The 19,078-nt window shown below is 40.3% G+C and overlaps 1 protein-coding gene across 1 annotated transcript in view; it reads right to left on the bottom strand.

Moving 5' to 3' along the window:
- Positions 1-1,987: 1,987 nt before the first annotated feature.
- st6galnac3 (ST6 (alpha-N-acetyl-neuraminyl-2,3-beta-galactosyl-1,3)-N-acetylgalactosaminide alpha-2,6-sialyltransferase 3) overlaps positions 1,988-19,078 on the bottom strand; it is a 107,597-nt gene continuing 90,506 nt past the window's right edge. The window contains exons 4-5 of the mRNA XM_075482850.1: positions 7,917-8,024; positions 1,988-3,734 (exon numbers count right to left, since the gene is read on the bottom strand). Of these exons, the coding sequence (XP_075338965.1) occupies positions 3,545-3,734; positions 7,917-8,024 (298 nt within the window). The 3' untranslated portion in view covers positions 1,988-3,544. The remainder of the gene's footprint in view (positions 3,735-7,916; positions 8,025-19,078) is intronic.

Below are 19,078 nucleotides of genomic sequence, written 5' to 3'. Positions count from 1 at the left end.
GACTAAAACCGTTTTTGTTTACCAGAAAACCCCACCGGGTGCCTTTAACTAGAAAATACATTAGGTGGCTTTGTGTTCCGCCACGGTTTCAGCCACATCTTAATTATTTTATCAGCAGCGGTGAGTTGGAAAAAACAAAAGGCAGATCGTGAGTTGAGGTTATTTTGAGAAATTTTCAATCTCTCGAGTCAAGATGCCAACAAAATAATGTGTGACGCTGCTGCACTTAAGAAAAAAAACTCTTTAACTGTGTTGATAAAAGTGCAAAAGCTGTCGCTGCCCTGAAGGTTTACACAACCTCAATCCTTCCTCAGTCATCAGCATATTTCTTCCAGGCCCAGGAACTATTGAGATCCTTGTCAGACTATAAATGGATCTCCAGTTACAGATCCAGTTTTTTTTTTGTTTGTTTAGCTAAAGTTAAGTGTTTCAGGGCCTGAAAATGTGAAAACTGCTAAGTTGGATATTGTTTCAGCAGTATTTGAAACATCGCCTTTCATTGTAAAATTTCGACCGAACTTGAATCATTGGCTCAGTTTACATGAATCTCACCTTACTGTCATTTAGACACCACTATGTAAACAATAAGTTCTAATGTTATAATCTAATAAAACCTGGATAAGATCATATCCTGAGTAAGGAATACTCAAATCAAGCTACATGGAATATTCTAATTTTAGTATGTATACAACAAACTCAAACTGGGCTCGGTGCTCTCTACATGCTTCACAGTTCCTGTTCAGTACACAGAAGAAAAAGACGTCAATACAAACAGTAAATAACCCCAAGGCATAGAGTGCATCTTCCTATATAAACGGTATGTCATGCTCTGTGGGTTCTTGTTATGCTTTTGGTGTTCTAATTTCCAGATGTTCTAAATTAGGCTTCTTTCAGGTCATCCTTCGTTCCTTTGTTCTATTCAGTTAGTCTTGCTTCCAGCTTCCCCACACATCAGGTTCTAGTTTTCAGATGACCACACCTATCCTTGGTCTGTCATTAGCTCCCTCAGCTGTATATGTATGTACTGTTTCCTTTGTTCACTGCCAGTCCTGTTGCTTTTGTTCTGAGTCACAGAACAAAATTGATGTAAGTCTATGGTCTTCCTGCCTTGCAGTGTTTTAGTTGAATCAAATGTAGTTTTTCAACTTTGCACCCAAGTGCCTTCGAAGTCTTGCCTATATTGGGGGTCCTCGCCACTGCTTCACTCAACATTAACGTTTTTTTGTTTGTTTTTTTGTCTCTGTTGCCAGGTGGTGAACTGTGAACCGTTACGTATTACCTCACAGTCTTAAAACATTATCAGACTGTCACTTTTCCATATTAAAATTCAGATTTTATAACTGCGGCTTCATCTGACAAAATCACCATTCAACTTCAAGACAACATCTGTGCAGGGAACTCAGGTAGATAAAACATACCAGAATCTTCCACAGAGAAAATTTGATGCGTGTTCTCACCCAATCAAACGCACCGAGGCTTCTGACATACTTCAGTCAACAAATTAATTCTGCTCTTGTGCACATTTAAAAGACAAGGGAGAGTGATCCAATTAACTGGCCTATTCGTGCTGTAAACGTAGCTCGAGTCTATTTTGCATGTAGCATGTTGATGCTTGTTTTCAGTTATCAAGGTGCTTGTTTCTGTCACAGGATCTGGCAACACTGGGTTCACCAACATTCGGTGCTGACCAGGAAGGATGCAGTAAAAAGACCCATTTTTGGGATAAGGGAGAAACTGATTCGGTTAAAGCTCAATTCTTTGAAGGATATCATCGGGGCTTTGGATGGGCACAAATTTCACAGTAGCACAGGGCGATGCAATGTGGACACGAGTCGTGAGTTACTTTGTAAAAATTCAACGGAAATATAAATGGGATCTCTTGTCTGCAACTCATGTAAACACCATGATCACAACATTGTGTTAATTGGTTATTGTGAGTAGGAGCTCTGGAAAAAGCTCCAAATGAACATTAAAGGGAGTTTTTTTTGGGGTTTTTTTTTGCTTATATTTTGCTCAGTTTTCGCTGGTAACTACTGATGACCTGCAAATACCCAAATCACTGATTACAGAGACACCGGAGCTCCTCTGTTTGCTGGTAAACAGTTCTCTGCAGCAGGAGTGGGACTGAAGCTCAGCTGCAGTATATTAAGGTTGTCAGGGACGCATCAAGTTGAATAAATTAGAAGTCTTTGACTCTTACCAGCCTCCCCACGGGACCACATCTCAGAGCAGGACACTGGTATCGTGATACCAGCTACCAGCCAACACACACACACACACACCCACACACACACACACACACACACACACACACACACACACACACACACACACACACACCCCAGCACATCACATCAGATTATTCTTCACTGTCCTGGAACAGATGCATTCAAATGAAAAGTTGCAAACCAGGAGACCTGACGCTGCATCCGGGGGCAAATGGGACAATGTGTTCACAGACTGATACTTTTCACAAAGAGGCACAAAGCTGGATGAGAATCTGAGAGAAGAAGAGAGTCACTGCATCTTCTTGTGTGTCTATACAATGAACTGCGGAGTATATTGCAGGCACAAAATGATAATAGAATACAATTAACTTCAAATGGTTTAACTGCACACATAAATTCCTTACAGAAATGTGCAGTTTGTAATTGCTGTGACGCTCACACTGTCCACTGTTAAAAGTGTTGCAACTGCAGGAATAAATTGGCAAGCCATCCAGACATCAAGTCAAAGCTACATGTCTCTTAAAATTCTATTTCACAGCATCATAACAAAAAGAAAAGAGCTGACATCTTTAGGTTGTGTGAGTTGACACACAGCATAGCAAAACAGCTGATTTACGACTCCAGTTTACCTGCAAGTCTGCCTTCAATCTGCATTTTGCTCGCCCGAGCCTTCTTTTTCAAAATGACCTTGCTTGCTAAGAATCTTTCAGAGGATCCCAGAAAATTGAAACCGACAGAGCATCTGCCTTCAGTGCTCCCTCAGCCAGAGATGAAGGCCAGAATGATACTCGTTATAGATTAATTACGGCCTGACAGAAGACGGACACGCAGAGGAAACACTAGACGAGCTTGTCAGGCATCCAAGCTGACACGACTCGCCTCTGTAGTGCAGTCAGGAATAAAATATAAGTTCAGCCTGAGTCAAATGTGATCCTACAGATGTTGTATCATCTCCCTTTTTAAGTCCATACCATGCTTTGCTACTCACAGAGCAGCAAATGGATTGATTAGTCTGTGCAGAGCAGTGAGCTGTGCACGTTCTTCAGTTGTTCAGGGGGATGAAGCCTTTCGATCAAGAAACAGGAGATATGCAGTGCTGTCCCAGTCAGACATTTATCTGATTCAGTTGCCTGATTCTCGAGGCTCAACCTGTGTGACCAACCAGGCCTCGACAAACGACCTTAGTGACAGATATGGAGGGAAGTTTGTGCCAAAATGGATACGTGTGTTTGTTAGTGCCGGTAAAGAGATTCGTTTGGTCTCTGGATGCTGATGAAAGTGACATCTTTGATAGTTGCATGCTGGTTCAGCCAGGGTCACGACAGCTGCCACGGTGGGTTGAAAAACTTGATGGCGTGAGTCTTTGCCCACTTTGCAAAGACAGACTTCTCTGTGATGAAGCGGTGGCCGCCGTATGGGGCACTCTCATGAAGGAGGTACTCTGCACACTCGTCCCGGCTGCCCACCTCATAGTAGTGATAAGGAACATTTCTGTAACCCTCCGTCCTAAAGGACAGAGAAAGAAGAGAAGGAGTAATTCAAGACAGGCAATCAAAGAAGGACTGTACAGATTTTACATATGAAAGTCTGTCTATGGGTGCATACTGTACTGAATGGGGAAAAAAGTCTCACAAAGTCTTTTTGGCTATCTGATGACTCGAGCAATTTATCTGGCTATCAGGTGACTACAACCCATTTGAAAAATTCACGGATTTGAGTGGCCAAACAGCCAGGTCTTCATGTCCACGTGAAGCCAGCAGCTTTATCCTGACCAACCATAACATTAAAACTGCTAGTTGCGTCTTCATCATGCTGTTTTTACACACATTTTCAATTTGCACAGGATTTGACTATGGTACTCTTTAAATCATGCCATTCTGTTGTAGCCTCTTCTTTTGCAGTTCTAGCTGGAGAACCGGCAACACCCACCTCTTATCTCCATGCACAAATATATTTGAATAGAAACCCAGCAGCTGACAGGTGAGTTCAGTCACAGTGATCACCTCATTACAATGCAATGTCATGCTAGGAAACCAGGTAAAATCCTGTCATGTCCACCAACAAACAAAAACAGACAAGGTGGCTTCATGGCATATTGGCTCTGTCAGCTTTGGTCTTCAATTCATATTTGCACTCAGGTTTTTTTTTATAACTCGCTGAACAGGAAATAAAGGTCCGGGGTGAGAGTTGTAGGGACAAAATTTGCAAATGTGAAATGATTGTTTTTGATCCAGTGTTTTGTCCATTGTGGGCTACCGTATTAACATGACAGAAACATTGTGGAGAAAGAGGGGGGGAGACCTACAACAATTCTTAATTCCACACAATTCTGCTTGGGATGCACAGATGCATCAAGTGAAAATCATATCTGATGACATTCAGCTTAATCACTGCATCAGCAGGGTAACGGCAACCAATGGCAATGACTGATATTTTTTGGTGTTTCCTGGTTGTGTTACATTGAGTTCTACAAAGGGTCTTTTCATGTAGACGTTTAGAATAAATGTTGGGTTTTTTAATAAATTGAAAATAATCAATACTCATCCAATGACAGTGTGATAAAGAGCAGAAATACTTTAAAATAGTTCAGCTTTTTTTTTTTTTTTTTATAATGGACATTTCATTGGATCTCTTGCATTAAAGGATAAGACCGGTTTTTTGACATTGGGCCCTTGATTTCACATTATAACATGATGTTCTACTCACCCCTGCTTGTTGTTTGTCATTTGGAGCTGTTCCGAAGATATTCGCGAGGCGTCTGGCTGCTCTCTTGAGATATTCGGCCATGAAACGGTTTCCTATGGGCAAGCTCATACAGGCACAAACTATGCTGTTTATAATTTATTAATTACTCTACACTAGCACTGATAACGTGGAGGTGCGTCGCTTACTTAAAAAAATCCGGGTTATTGTAATTTTGATTTTTTTGTCGTAAAGTGGGTGTTACTGACGTCATCGTCGTGCTACTGCCACAGACAGCCCACAGACCTGCTGCCTATTTATTCATTCGGCTAAAATTCAAAATTAGTAACCCGGATTTTTTTAAGTAAGCGACGCACCTCCACGTTATCAGTGCTGGTGTAGAGTAATTAATAAATTATAAACAGCATAGTTTGTGCCTGTATGAGCTTGCCCATAGGAAACCGTTTCATGGCCGAATATCTCAAGAGAGCAGCCGGACGCCTCGCGAATATCTTCGGAACAGCTCCAAATGACCAACAACAAGCAGGGGTGAGTAGAACATCATGTTATAATGTGAAATCAAGGGCCCAATGTCAAAAAACCGGTCTTATCCTTTAAAAGAAAATTAAATGACAAGCCAGTATCAGCTATCAACAACCAGACAAATAGTTTGCTTTACCATCTGCCCAGAATTTCACCACCAAGGCAACCTTAGATTCTGCCCAAACATGGTAATGGTTATTTTATTGTTCGTCTTTCAATCGAATTTCTTAAATGTTAGAGAACAGACTCCTTTGATCCCTCAAAAGCTTATATAATTGTTGTTTTAGATACATCAGAAATGCAGAGAATTTCTTTAGTGAAAGTAGAACAAAAGAGTGACACTGAAAGATCTTCTTCTTCTTGTTTGGGTTCAACAGGAGGTTGACTCACCAAATGGCTCCAACTCAGTTGATCTGACAAGTTGAATTTACCCTGGTTCGTCCAATCACCTTCTAAGTGTTTTTTTTTTTATTATTATTATTATTGTTGACAGCTAGGTTACAGCAAACACTTTCTTACAAAAACCATCCCAGATGGGCCTGTGTAACAAACCATCTGGTGCATCAGGTTTTCCCATCCAGCACCTCAGAGATTAACTGCAGCTGCGAGCCTGGTTTTATCGGCCAGCATCTTATTAATACTGTTCAGTCTGAGTGGGGACAAATCCCAACAGTCGGGTTTCAAATCTTGTGTAAAAGCTTCCCAGAAAAAAGGATGCAGCAGATTAGAACTCACTGATATTGATTTGATCACATGTTGTGATGACAGGTGTCGGTGATGTTTGTTACTGGAAGCAATTCTGAAATGACTTTTTTCCTGTGTCTGCACAACATCAATCTCTCTCTCTTTCACTCTCTCTGACACACCTCATGAAATAACAGGCTTAAATTGCACTCTTAAGTATCTTTTCTGCCAGACAGTTTACACATATCATGTCTATGCGTTTCATTGGCTTTAAAACAAACAAATAAAAACCTATTATCTGAGATATAGAGGAACTAAATTAATAAACTACTGAACTGAAGCTCCCTCAGGACAACGTTCGGTAATTTGAGCTAATTCAGCTGGAAAGTAAAGTTAACCACTCAGCAGGTTTCCCTGATTTGAGAAAGGAGCTGCTGCTGGCATAAAAAATATCAGTTTGATATCTGTTTAACTGTTTAACTAAACAGCATTTATCTTTGAAATGTGATGACAATAATCATTACAATGCTGAGCTACAGTATATTTGAAAAAATGCAAAAAACTCAGCATTGTTAAGTGGGAAAATTGAACTATTTTGACCTGAATTTCCCGTGGAGTCACTCTATTTACAGTTTGCATTAAAAAGAAGGTGGAATCAATAAAAAATAGAGGGAAGCGCAGAGCAGTGGATCAGGTTCATTGTGCACTCTGCTGCCAGTTCCTAATGATGAGTGACAGCTATATGAAAGAATGACTTGTGTAACAAACGGATTGGGAGAATGAACACAGACAGAAGAGAAACAGCCATCACAGCATCCAGTGGGTCCACAGTGAGAGCGCAACCATGGCTGTCAGCCAGCTTGCTGTAATACACAACCCAATCACTGCTTCTCCACTGTGTCACACAGTGGTGCGCTCCAGTGTTAACAAATAAATTCAATTTCACCCTCTCTGCAGCACCTGTTGGAGCTTGCTCCACACAACAGCCAAGGTCAATGCTGGCTAAAGCTTCCAATCTGGCCGCACAAAACTCACGTCTTCCTTTACCGTTGCTAAAAGTACTTTCAATTAAATGACTCAATGAAACCTAATTTTCTGTAGCATGCAGGATATAAGGAAATAAATGAGAGAAAGGAAGAGAGAGAAAACGATCCCATAACTGCCTCGCTGAATCACAAAATCCTCTGTGCTGGTGGAATTATCCCCCCTCGCTGCCATGCGTCTGTGGCTCTTATATCAGCTCCTGCTGTGCACGGGGGGAACACACAAAGGATAAAAGGCAGGATTTTCAGCCAGCATTAGGTAAAAGAGCTTCAAGGGATAGAGACAATGCAGGTATAGCTGCAGCAGAGGGTAAGTTTACCAGGGGTGGGATGGGTTGAGACGGAGCAGCAGATTGTCATCCTGCCTCTATGCATGCAGTCTGACAGTAACCACTCAGCCAAGAGTCAGAGAGAAGGCAAGCTCATATGCAAGTAAAAGTTGAAGCAGAGGAGGAACTGGGTGCTGCACCAGAGATACCACAGCCTGTTGGGTATTCTAGGCAGGAAGACATAATAGTATTCACAGCACAGAGAGCCCAATGTGGATTTCAGCAAAGAAATTCAGCCATTAAATCCAAATTGAGGCAGTGGAAATGTAACCAAGCAGTCCACGGTCAGGATTCTGATTTGACAGTGCTGAAGTTAATGTGAATCTATTTTTCTTAGTTTTTTGGGAACATGTACACTTTTATCCAAGCACAGAGGAGGGCAGACTGTGTGACTGCTGGTTTCTTACTTGCAGTAGGTGTCATTTATCATGCCGTAGATATGGATCTCTTTGCACATGTCCATGGCCAGGATGAGCGTGAACCAGCCGGTGCTCAGATAGGAGCCGGACTGGATCCTGCCAACACACAACAAGACACAACTTTTAGTCTCACATTCATCTGCATGAAAATCTTAAGCATAATGTGTATCAAAGTAAAACATTTACAGAGTTTTTCTGATGGTGTTCCTTTGACCTTTGTGCTCTTTGCTCATGTGTGCTTTAATGCAGCTGATCTGAGTTGGAGTTCTTATGTTTTTACATGCTTGCTCCAAATCTGGTTCTCAGCTCAAATGTAACTTTTGATTTTAAAAGTATGTACAAGGTAGTGAAACAGCCTTCAGCTTTCATAATGTCAAGTTTTAAACAAGTCGTGTATCTGATTTTGGACACTAATTTAATATGAACACAGACGTTGTACATATATAAAAAAGCTTGAAGGCTGAAAAACATCAGTGGTCGACACTGATTTATGCGAGCACCTGGTGGGCAAATCAGTAACATACATAATCTTTTCATCAGCATCAGACTAGCAGTATTTGAGTTATGCCTGTTCAAAGTAAAGACACATGAGCTTTGATCATCTTCCAACACTGAACACGGTGCTGAGATGCATCGTTACTCAAGTTTTACAGAAAACTGACGTGTAACATCTGAAGTGAGCACCTGCAGGCCCAGCGAGGCGGGGCGCCACATACTCCCTGAAGTAGCTCAGCAACCCAAAACACAACACGATAAATAATCTGCAGCTTCAGCCAAGCGTGAACACTGTGTCAGTTATGGAGGTGTTTTTAAAATACAGTTTTATTTAAAAGAATAACATAAGAGCTGCAACTAACTTTCATCTTTATTTCTAATTAACCCTGAGATACTGGTTTTGGCTGTAAAATATCTGACAATAATGAAAAGTTAGAACTACACACATTTTTAAATAGGTTTAAAAACAAAGTTGAGCAGGAAAGACACTTAAGCTGGATGCTAAACTTAAACATCAATATATAAATATGTTTAAAAGGTATTGATGAGCTTTTCTAAGAACTTACGGATCAATATACAGTGTCAATACAACAATAAATGAAATAAAAATAATACATCAACTTTTTAATAATATTCACACAAATCTGAAATACAGATTAAAAAAAAAAAAACCCTGCTTTACTTTTCATCAAAAATTCAGTCCATCAATTCATAAATCTTTCTTTTTTACTCCCCGTTTCTTTGTTTGAAATTCATATGAAATGTTAACTAGCTTTAAGTCCATTTAAGTGACTCCATAAAAGATACAAATGGGAAAGTACAAATGCAAAATAGAAATAATCTAAAGAATTTACAAAGAAATGAAACCAGAAATAAAACCGAATTTGAGAGGAAATCCTTGAAATACAGACACACCGCACCTTGGACAGAGGTTCACTTCGATTCAATGCTACAACTTTCCACATGTGTATTCTATACAATGTGGATGTTATCATTTATTAATTTATTATTTTCCAACTGCATGCAAGAAACTAACGAACACTACACAACCATTTTATACGAACAGCAAGTGATAATATACCTGTATATACGTCCAGTTAAACTTTTTAAACGTTTTAAAACATTATCGTTCACACTGTGAGAAAAAGTGTACAACAGCTGCCCACTAAAGAGTTTTGCACCACACAGTGACTTTTTACAATAAAAATAATGACAATAAAGTGTTATTTGTGTAACACTTTTCTTAGCAATGTTACAAAGTGCTTTATTAAAAGGAATAGGGTTAGATAAGTCTGATGGATGTTTTGGGCAAGGCCTTTTTTTGCTTTTAATTATTATAACTTATGGAAGAATTCTTTCATTTGAGTTCAGCACATGGGGGTTCAACAGGTGCTCCTATACAAGAAAGAGAAGGTAAGCAACCTTTTTTCTGTGCCCACTCTTATCCTAAAGTGGGGATCTTTTGTTGTTGTGTTGTTTGCATCTTAAAATGATTTGCACTGTTCGAGGGGTGAGACTTCATGCTGTCAGGGTAAAATACAGAAGCAGAATTAACATGAGCGGATAAACCAAGAACTCACACTACCAACTACCCACTCAGAACAGATGAGGTGAAAAGCACCAAAGCTAACAAACTGAGCAAATGATGCGGTCAAACGTAGTTCTTCAAAAAATCCCAAAAGTAAAGTATATTATTGCAAGATACTGAATGATTTGTTGGACGATACGAGGCCATTGCAGTTGGCAGGAATGACGTATAGCAGCTGAGCTGAGGAAGCCTCTGATTGAACACACTTTTGTTGTTTGGTCACTGTATTGTGTACATTACATTCATCTACTTGAGCAGCATTTTTCTTTTAACAATCAGCTCCAGGGGCTCCAGAGCTGTCCCCAGCACAGAGCTAGCTTTCTTCTTCACTTTGTTCAGTTTCTTTGAGTCACAAGCTCTGATGCTGCTGCCCCAACAGATGGCTGCAAAGCAGATTGGACTCTCCACAACAGACTAATAGAAGATAAGCAACATCTTGGTGAACACATTGAAGGAACTAAGCTTCTTCAAGTAAAGTCTGCTTTGTCCCTTGTTGTAGACAACTTCAGAGTTGAATTTTCAGTTCAGTCTGTTGTTCAGGTAAACTCCCAGGTATCTGTTGTCCTCCACCAGCTGCACCTCTTCTTCCAGGATGGAAATAGTGATTGTCACATTCCTGGTCTTCCTGATATCCTAAATTATCTCCACACCGTGCCGCAAAGCAGTTGACCGGTTCCCTGTACTCAGCCCCTAGTCCATCACATATACACCCAACAACTGCAAAGCCATCAGAGTTTTTCTGAAGATGACAGGACTCTGAGTTGTACCGAAAATCTGAAAGTCTGAGGCGTACGGAGTGAAGAGAAACGGGGAGAGTAAAGTCCCCTGTGGTGCTCCTGTGCTGCTGAACACCAACTCAGGCTTAACGAATGTCACGCCCATGGGATTTTCCCCATGTTTTTAGTTTTATGTTTTATCATGTTTTAGGTTGTTTTATGTCTTGGGTTTTCAGTTCATGTCTTGCATTTAGTTTACCATTGTCTTCCCCACAGTTTCTGTCAGGTCATTAGTTGTCACTCACTTCACCTGTTTGTTATTGTCACCAGCTGCACACTCATTCACAATCATCAATAACAATGAAAATAGTACAAAACATGTTTTGTATGACACACTGGGTTGAGGCAGGTTGGGTAAGAAAAAAGTTAAACATATTAGAGCGTCCATGAATATCATCTGGGTGGCCAACCCAAGTAATGTGTGGTTAACACTAACACATTCAGGATCAACTCTAATTTGGGTGATCCTTTAGTTTAGTAACCCAGCGCCAGCCACATGAGTTCAGTGTAAATGGTCATTAAATATCATGGCTGATCATCAAACATAATCAACATGTTATTCTGCTGATGTTCGCAATTACTCGCAAAGTGCTCATCTCCCTAAATAAAGCCATCCAGAGACGAGCTGGCTGGGCTGAGGATTGTTGAATTTTGCTGTAATGTAATGTTTCTTGGCATGAAAATACCCATTCACAGAGTGCTGTTGGACCCTCGAAAACCCAATATATTTGACTACTGATAATAAAATGCACACCAGTAGCCACTGCTCTTATACAGGCTAAAAAGGAGAAAGGTATAAAAAGGTTTTTGGCATAAAGCTATTACTTTGATGGGTTTATCAAGGCGTCACTATCTTATGTGATGTAACAATACCAAACCCTCTGTGCAAACAAGCTAAAATCAATGTAAAAAAAAAAACAATCATCTGCTCAGTTTCTGCTGAATTATTGAAACTGTGTTTCAAGCTCCAAGTGCAAAGTCTTTTAAGGCTTTTGAGTCCAACAAACTCCCTCAAAACACACACAAATACAGACAGACACTGGTTGAAAGGAGGTGAAATTACAAAAAAAAACTGCAATTTGTTGTAGTAAAAGAGTGGAAGAGCACAGAAGGGAAATGGGACGTTATTACTGATACACAGCTCGCCAGCTCTCAGCCATCAGGGCTGTCAACACATCACCATTACCCTGCATTATTCATTAGCCATTTGTCACTCCAGCAGCAGGCATACAGGCTCTCATACAAGCACGGGCTTACATACGCCACGTCTGAGTCAGCGAGCTGGATGTTCAGTAGCATAAAGGCTTGCTGGAATAGATAAAGGCAGTATCTGCTGAAACAATAAGTAACATTTCAAGGCAGATGTGAAGATGGGATCCAGAAGAACCACTGATAGAATTCAAGGTCCGCAGCAGGCAGAGTGTTTACCTATGACAATTACAATGGGACAACTTTGCAAAGAGGGTGCAGCTTTTTTGTGGGCATTTTAAAAGCGAGATAAGGCACAGTGTGAAGCTGCTTTGGTCGACAACAGACAACACCCAGAGCCCGAGGACACGGAAATGCAGTTTGCGTAACATTTTCTTTTCCCCCCCACCCAAAAAAATAAAAAAAAGAGTTTCATGAGGTTTAGCTCGAGCCTCTTTTAGTGGTTTACTGAGGCGGTGGTCTGGAAAAATGAAATAAAAAACAAAGCCCAAACAAAGCAGGATCAAAAAGACACGAAAAGCTCAGTTAAATCCTTCTTTTTCTTATTCTCCAACACAAACCTGAGAAAAGTGAAGCAGGAGTGATTGGCAGTGACATGTAAGGATGCTGCTGGCACTGGAAAATGAAGTCAGTCGCTCTGAGCAGCGTCTAAGTAAATAATCCTCTAAGTCTGACTGAGCTGGAACTTGTTGTGCTTTACCTGCTGAGCGCCGGAGGCTGAGGCGCAGAGCAAAACTGCCCCGGATCAGTGAGACACTCATCTACCTCTGACTCGACACTTGACATTCACAACAAGAGAGCTGTCCATGTGTGAGAGAAAATCCACACTGACGGCTGGTTCAGTCAAACCGAGCTTTATGATGCCTCTGCAAGCTACACAAATGTGATCTGACACCTGTCAGAAACACTTAGCATAATGTAACTCACTTTTATTGTGAGAAGTTGATCCTATTCAAAGAGGAAATCACGCTGATTCTAAAAGAAACAAAATTATATACAAAAGTAAATGAAGTAATATTAAGACAAAAGCATGTAGTCACAGCAGGATGCCTGCAAGTCACTGTTTTACTGCTCTTTTAAAGCAACAGCAGCTCCGATTATGTAAAGTTCGGCACTGATCCAAATGCTTTGGGCAACTCATAAATTATGACTCAGGATTTAAAATGTTTGACATTTTTGGGAATATGTTAATTTTTGTCCCTTGCCCATAGTTAGAAAAGAAGATACATTTTTCATGAAGGCCCTGCACATTAAAAAGATAGTTATCTTACCTACACACCAAGTCGGATCTTTCCTTCGCCTCCAGTCCTTATGCTAACCAAGCCCAGTCTTAGCAGGTAATGCGCACAATGGTCCACGTGTTCAAAATGTCAAGCAACACAATTATGGATTGGTAATTGTGACAACAAGATGACAACAAATCCCAAGCTGTTCTGTAAAGGGCAGCATCAAGGGCACATACATTTGGGGCACGGTGTGGAGATAATTTAGTATTTTAGGAAGACCATGAGACAATCACTATTTCCATCCTGGAAGTGGTGGAGGACAGCAGCTACCTGGGAGTTTACCTGAACAACAGACTGAACTGGAAATGCAACTCTGAAGTTGTCTACAACAAGCTCATAACGTAAAATGTGCAACTTTTCTAATACTAACCATATTCTTGTCAATATCTAAACCAAACCACATGCACTAACTGTATCCTAAAAATGTACATTTTTGTACAACTCCTAACTCTTTGCAGATGAGAGCTAATTAAAAAAAAGAAGGAATTGTGAGTAGTGGGGAAGGTAGTATACTTTGTGCATGGCAGAACCATCTCCCAATCTTCCTCCTCATAAGTAAAAGCCTCAACATTGTGTAACGTGTACATTGACATTCAGCAAAAAGTCTTGGAAGTTAAAGTCATCCTGTAGTAAGTAGAAGCATAGGCGTAGATTACGGGGGGGACGGTGGGGACATGTTCCCACCACTATTTATGATTTGAATTTTGTCCCCACCACTTTTAAAAATGTGCTCTGATGTCCAATTGCGACTGTGAGCCACTGTAGAAACATGACATTGTAAAATGACAGCGGAGTTGGTGCATTCAAATGATGTCACACTGGGTAAACCGCTTTCCGGCGAAACTCATTTAGCGCTACTTCTACACAAACAAAAATGCAGCGTTTCTTCGCAACTTCGCTGGTGGTTCTTCCAAGGATAACTTTTGAGGATATACACAGGATCGTGGAGTCACACTCACCAACACCACAGTCCAGGCTGAGGAAAGGGTACAAGTTCTTTGTGGAGGAGTATATACACAGTTATCAAGGTAAATTGTCTAACGTTTTATTTTTATCAGTAGGCTACTCAATAGCCTTGCACACTCATGTTTTGTAATGATAAGCAAACCATATACGATCCATAGAAATCATCTGAAATATTGTCTGTGTGTGAAATGTGTGTAAAGTATTTGTTATGTGTAGACTATAATATTATGAATATAATTTGCCATGGTGGCTATGAAGTCTCCGTGTGCAGCGTTAGCATTTTAGTATTAGGTTAGCCAAGGAAAGGTTAAGCTAGTTATTTGCTTTTTTTTGGGGAACTCCTGAAAATAACATTCTGTATATGCTCAGTGTCAAATGTAGTTGATGGAAAGGTGGTAGTGAGAGGCTCGATGAGGAGGAATGAGGAGCCCCACAGACTACAGGTTTCTGCTTAGTTATAGGGCCCGTTGGCCGAAGTCTGTGTTTGTTTTGATAGTCTGTCTGGACTAACAACTGCAGTTGCAGTTGTACTTTTACCCTTTTTCTGTTGTTCAGATCATTTTCACTGTTCTTTCTTACAAACAGTACAGTAGAGTGCTTAAGACTTGGCCCACCTAGCTTGCTGCAATGTTATGGCTGTACAAACCTATGTTTATTTCTTCCTCTTCATTAAGGCACAATCCGTAAATAAAGGAAATCTGTTCAGTGCATTAAAAGGACAAACATCTCGGCCTGTTCATGTTATAACGTTGCTAAAACAACAGATATAATGGTGGCCCAAGAGTTTTGCACGGCACTGTAAATGGCTTTTCTGCCGTTGCGGACAGGTGTTAAAATTAACTTTTTAAATCTTTTGTAATTAATTCATGAATAAATACATCATTTCGAATCAGATCATAATGATTTGGAAACATGAAATTAAAGGATATCATTTATAAACTGTGTTCATCAAAAAAAGGGCAGCTTATTAAACATGACGCTGGAATAGATCTAGAATACGTTACTTTTTAAAGTGTTGGATGGTGGGTGGTCCGTGGGGGGCATAGAATGCATTATGTTTTTTGTCCCCACCACTTCTAAAACCAAACTGATGCCCTTGAGTAGACGGGTGGTTGTTGAAAATATACACCAACACATCAGCTACTAAGTGAAATCAATGTGGAAAATGTCATTTTTGAAGCCTTTTTTTTTTTTTTTTTTTTAATCATCTCTTTCTGTAGTGCCTTTTAACTTCTGTTGTTTTTTAATCAACTACCGGTACATATTTTCTATTATTTCCCTCCCAAGCAGACATACATTTAACTCAATGTTTTTTTCCTCCAGCAGGCTGAACTACTGTAATGCTTTGCCTTCAGTAATCAAGAATACGGTTAAACAATGTCTAGAATCAAAGAAAGTAAATATAAAAATCTGCAACATTTGTTTGAAAAGTTAAAAGCCTTTGGAGGTCCAGAGGTCTTCTAAGAGTTAGTATGGTATTTTATTTACTTTACTTTCACATGACACTTTGCTAAAGTGCAATATGGGATTACAGCACCCACAAAATGATCTCTTGAACTTGATGCAACTCTTCCTGTGGTACTCTCTGCTTTATTTCCATATTCTAACTGAATCCAGGAATCTGTTCTGCGAGACAGAAATGGCAGCGTATTGTATAAAAATCTGTTAATTTCCCTGAAATCCTTTATAATTAAACCCTTTCTTTAATGCCCGTTGGAATGTAATTGCAGGTAAACAGTTCCTCAAAAGCTGATGAGTCAACCAATAGCTGAGGATAAATGGTCCATATAAGAAAGGAGGGGGTCCCAGGTTTTGTGAAATTTCTTCAAACCTGTTACCCTTGTTTATTCCATTATAGTCTGTTTTCTGGTTTGATCAATAAAGATACTTGATTAAAAAAAAAAAAAAAAGCTGATGAGTTGTTGTTTAGCCTCTCGCCCATTGACCGCTGGGGTAGGCTCCAGCCCCCCCCGCGACCCGACCGACGGATTCAGCGGTATAGAAAATGGATGGATGGAGTTGTTGTTTATAATCATCCTTGACTTTTAATCCTGGCTCACAGAGATTCCGATATTCTCTTTGCAGTTATTTTACAAAAGTCTCAAGGCACCTCTCACTCTTTATTATTTACTTCCATGCACTGATGCTTTATTGTAATATTTCAAAGTGGTCTCCAGGTTAACCGAGGGTCTCTCAACATTTTTCTTTGGATATTGGCTGTTGTCAATTTATTCAAGCCTTGTAAGTCATGAAGGGTTATAGAGTCACAGTCAAAAACAGAGAATGTCACATCTGCCTTTTCAACAACCAGAAGAAAAACAGACTTGGCTTATTCTCACTTCTCCTGTAACTTGCTTGAGCAACACCCAGAAAGTAGTCAGGATTGGTTAGTGCTGGTTCTTCCAAACAGTCTCCTTAGAACATTTGAACTGTCTGGCCTGGCCCAGGGTGGTGCTCTGTAGATTCGAAGCTGAAATCCTCAACCTTTGTCATGATGACTAAATCTGCTGGTGAAATGTCTTCTGATAAAAAATTTTAAAAAAATACCGGATGAACATGTAAACAAGGTAAAAAGGTTTATTTTTTACAGAGGGGGATTTTAAAGAATTTGAGGAAACTAGAAGACCTAAAAAGAAATGGCAGGCCTAAAGTCAGAAATGGTCTCCATGGAAGTTTGGCAGCCAAGAAGCCATTTTTTAAGGAAGGGAAACAGGGAGAAAAGGCTGAGCTGTGCCAAATGACACAAGAAGTGGACTGAAAATCAGTGGCAGCAGGTCTGATGGAGGGATGAATCCTCCCCAGAGCCCGGACCTCAACATTACTGAAGCAGTGTGGGATCATGTTGGCAGAGAACGGAACAAAAGGCAGCCCACATCCAAAGAAGAGCTTTGGGATGTCCTTCAAGAAGACTGGAGAACTATTCCTGAAGACTCCTTAAATAAATGACAGAAAGCTTGTCTAAGAGGGCTCAGGTTGTGTTGGAGTATAAAAGATGGTCACACTAAATATTGACTTTTTTTGCCTTATATATTGCAATTACATTTATGTTTGCACGTGTTTCAATAAAGCACTGCAACTATTCACCACCTTCCTGGCAACATAGAAAGAAATTAGGGGTATTTCTAGACTTGTCCACAGTACGGTACATCACAGTCAGTAAGAGTGCACAGGTTTTTTTTACTGGTTTGGTGTCTGATCTCATCCGTCTCTGCAGCACTGTGTAACTGTGCTGTGTAAATGAGCGCATATTAGTGTTACTGTGCTACAGAACAGCATCAGTGCAGTAACCCTGTTCTTTCATCCAGCTCAGTTTGTGCTTCAAATGGACAGACCCACAAACTCCCACATATCCCTCCTCTATGAACTTACTTCTGACACCACCTAGTGAGAGGATTTCATCAGGCCGAGCATCTCTCCTCTCCGAGATGAGGGTGAGCTTTATGTCAACCATCTATCTTTCTCTTAATCTCCTTCTCTCTCTTCTGTTTTAGATTGCTGCTCAAGTGGAGCTTCACATATATATAGTCTCAGGCTGCACAAGTACCATCAAACAGCTGGTCACAAATCCGAAACGGTTTCATAGAAGCACTTCCTGACTGCTGCATTAAAATCGATGTGAGTTCTTGACAAACATGAACAGCAGAAAACATTGCCTCAGTCTCCTCATCCACATGTGATTTCCCTTCTCCAAGCAGGATGCAGCCTGGTGTAAATGAGTCTGTTATTAATGGATTACTTCATACAGCAATGAGCAGCAAGACAAGTTGTTTGCCTCTGGGGGAGTTCTGTGTGGAGGAACAACACACCAAGTCTTTCCGTGTGTCTGAAGAAGCTGAGGAGCTCCTGGGAACAAATGGTGACAAAAATCCCGAGCAGAGAGGCACGCGGGGGTGAAAAGAGCTTTTTTGAAACGTTTTTTTTCTCCTGCACAGACTACACAACAATGTGTTGTAACAATAGTATTCTGCTGGGAGGCAGCGTGACGCATCAGGGATGACCTCAACAACCTGCATTATGAAGAACACAATTTGCTTTCTTCCAGCCTGGTTTTGTTTACTCTCATATGCAGCAGCGCTAATAAGGAGGGAGAGGACGCCAAAAAGACTCCCGTTGATTCCTGACACCATCCAAACTAAAGCTCCATCTTTTGTTTGGGTGGTGTCAGGGACAGACAAAGAAGCTGGTAATTAATTTTGCTGCTTTTGTCTTTCTTTGTCTTCTCCGACTGAAAAAACCCATCACATGCTCCATTTGTTTTACCCATAGCATAACCTGTTAAAGAAGAACACATCAAAACATCTCACATGTATATTAACCAGGTGAACATGGAGGTTAGCTGTGCAGAGTGGGTTTCGTACATGTACAGTGCCAGGAATGTAACAGGTGAGAAGTCTTAACCACATGTTTTACTCAACGTTTCCTGTCTCGTAGCAACAGGAGACAGGAAACTGAAGCCTGGCTGTAATTCTGTTTTTCATTTTCTGGCAGGGTTATGAATCCTTTAATTGTGTTGTAGGGGTGTGCTAAAATTTTGTTGTGCTACTGTATTCAGCACATGAAATGCGATAGATAGATAGATAGATAGATAGATAGATAGATAGATAGATAGATAGATAGATAGATAGATAGATAGATAGATAGATAGATAGCATATTAATACCGAGGGAAATTCAAAGTATTCAGCAGCTACATAGATGCCTGACTGCAGGTCAGTATCAACAACAAACTCAACTAGTAGCAACATACAGTAGGATATCTGTATAGAAAAAAACTAAAATACAAAAATGTGCTCATGTGCAAACAGTTCATATATGCTGATATGAGTATGGG

The sequence above is a fragment of the Odontesthes bonariensis genome, chromosome 14 (genome assembly GCF_027942865.1).
Source record: "Odontesthes bonariensis isolate fOdoBon6 chromosome 14, fOdoBon6.hap1, whole genome shotgun sequence".
In the NCBI taxonomy this organism is placed as follows: domain Eukaryota; kingdom Metazoa; phylum Chordata; class Actinopteri; order Atheriniformes; family Atherinopsidae; genus Odontesthes; species Odontesthes bonariensis.
The sequence above is the reverse complement of the archived record's forward strand: the minus strand, read 5'-3'. Positions and strand labels throughout refer to the sequence as shown.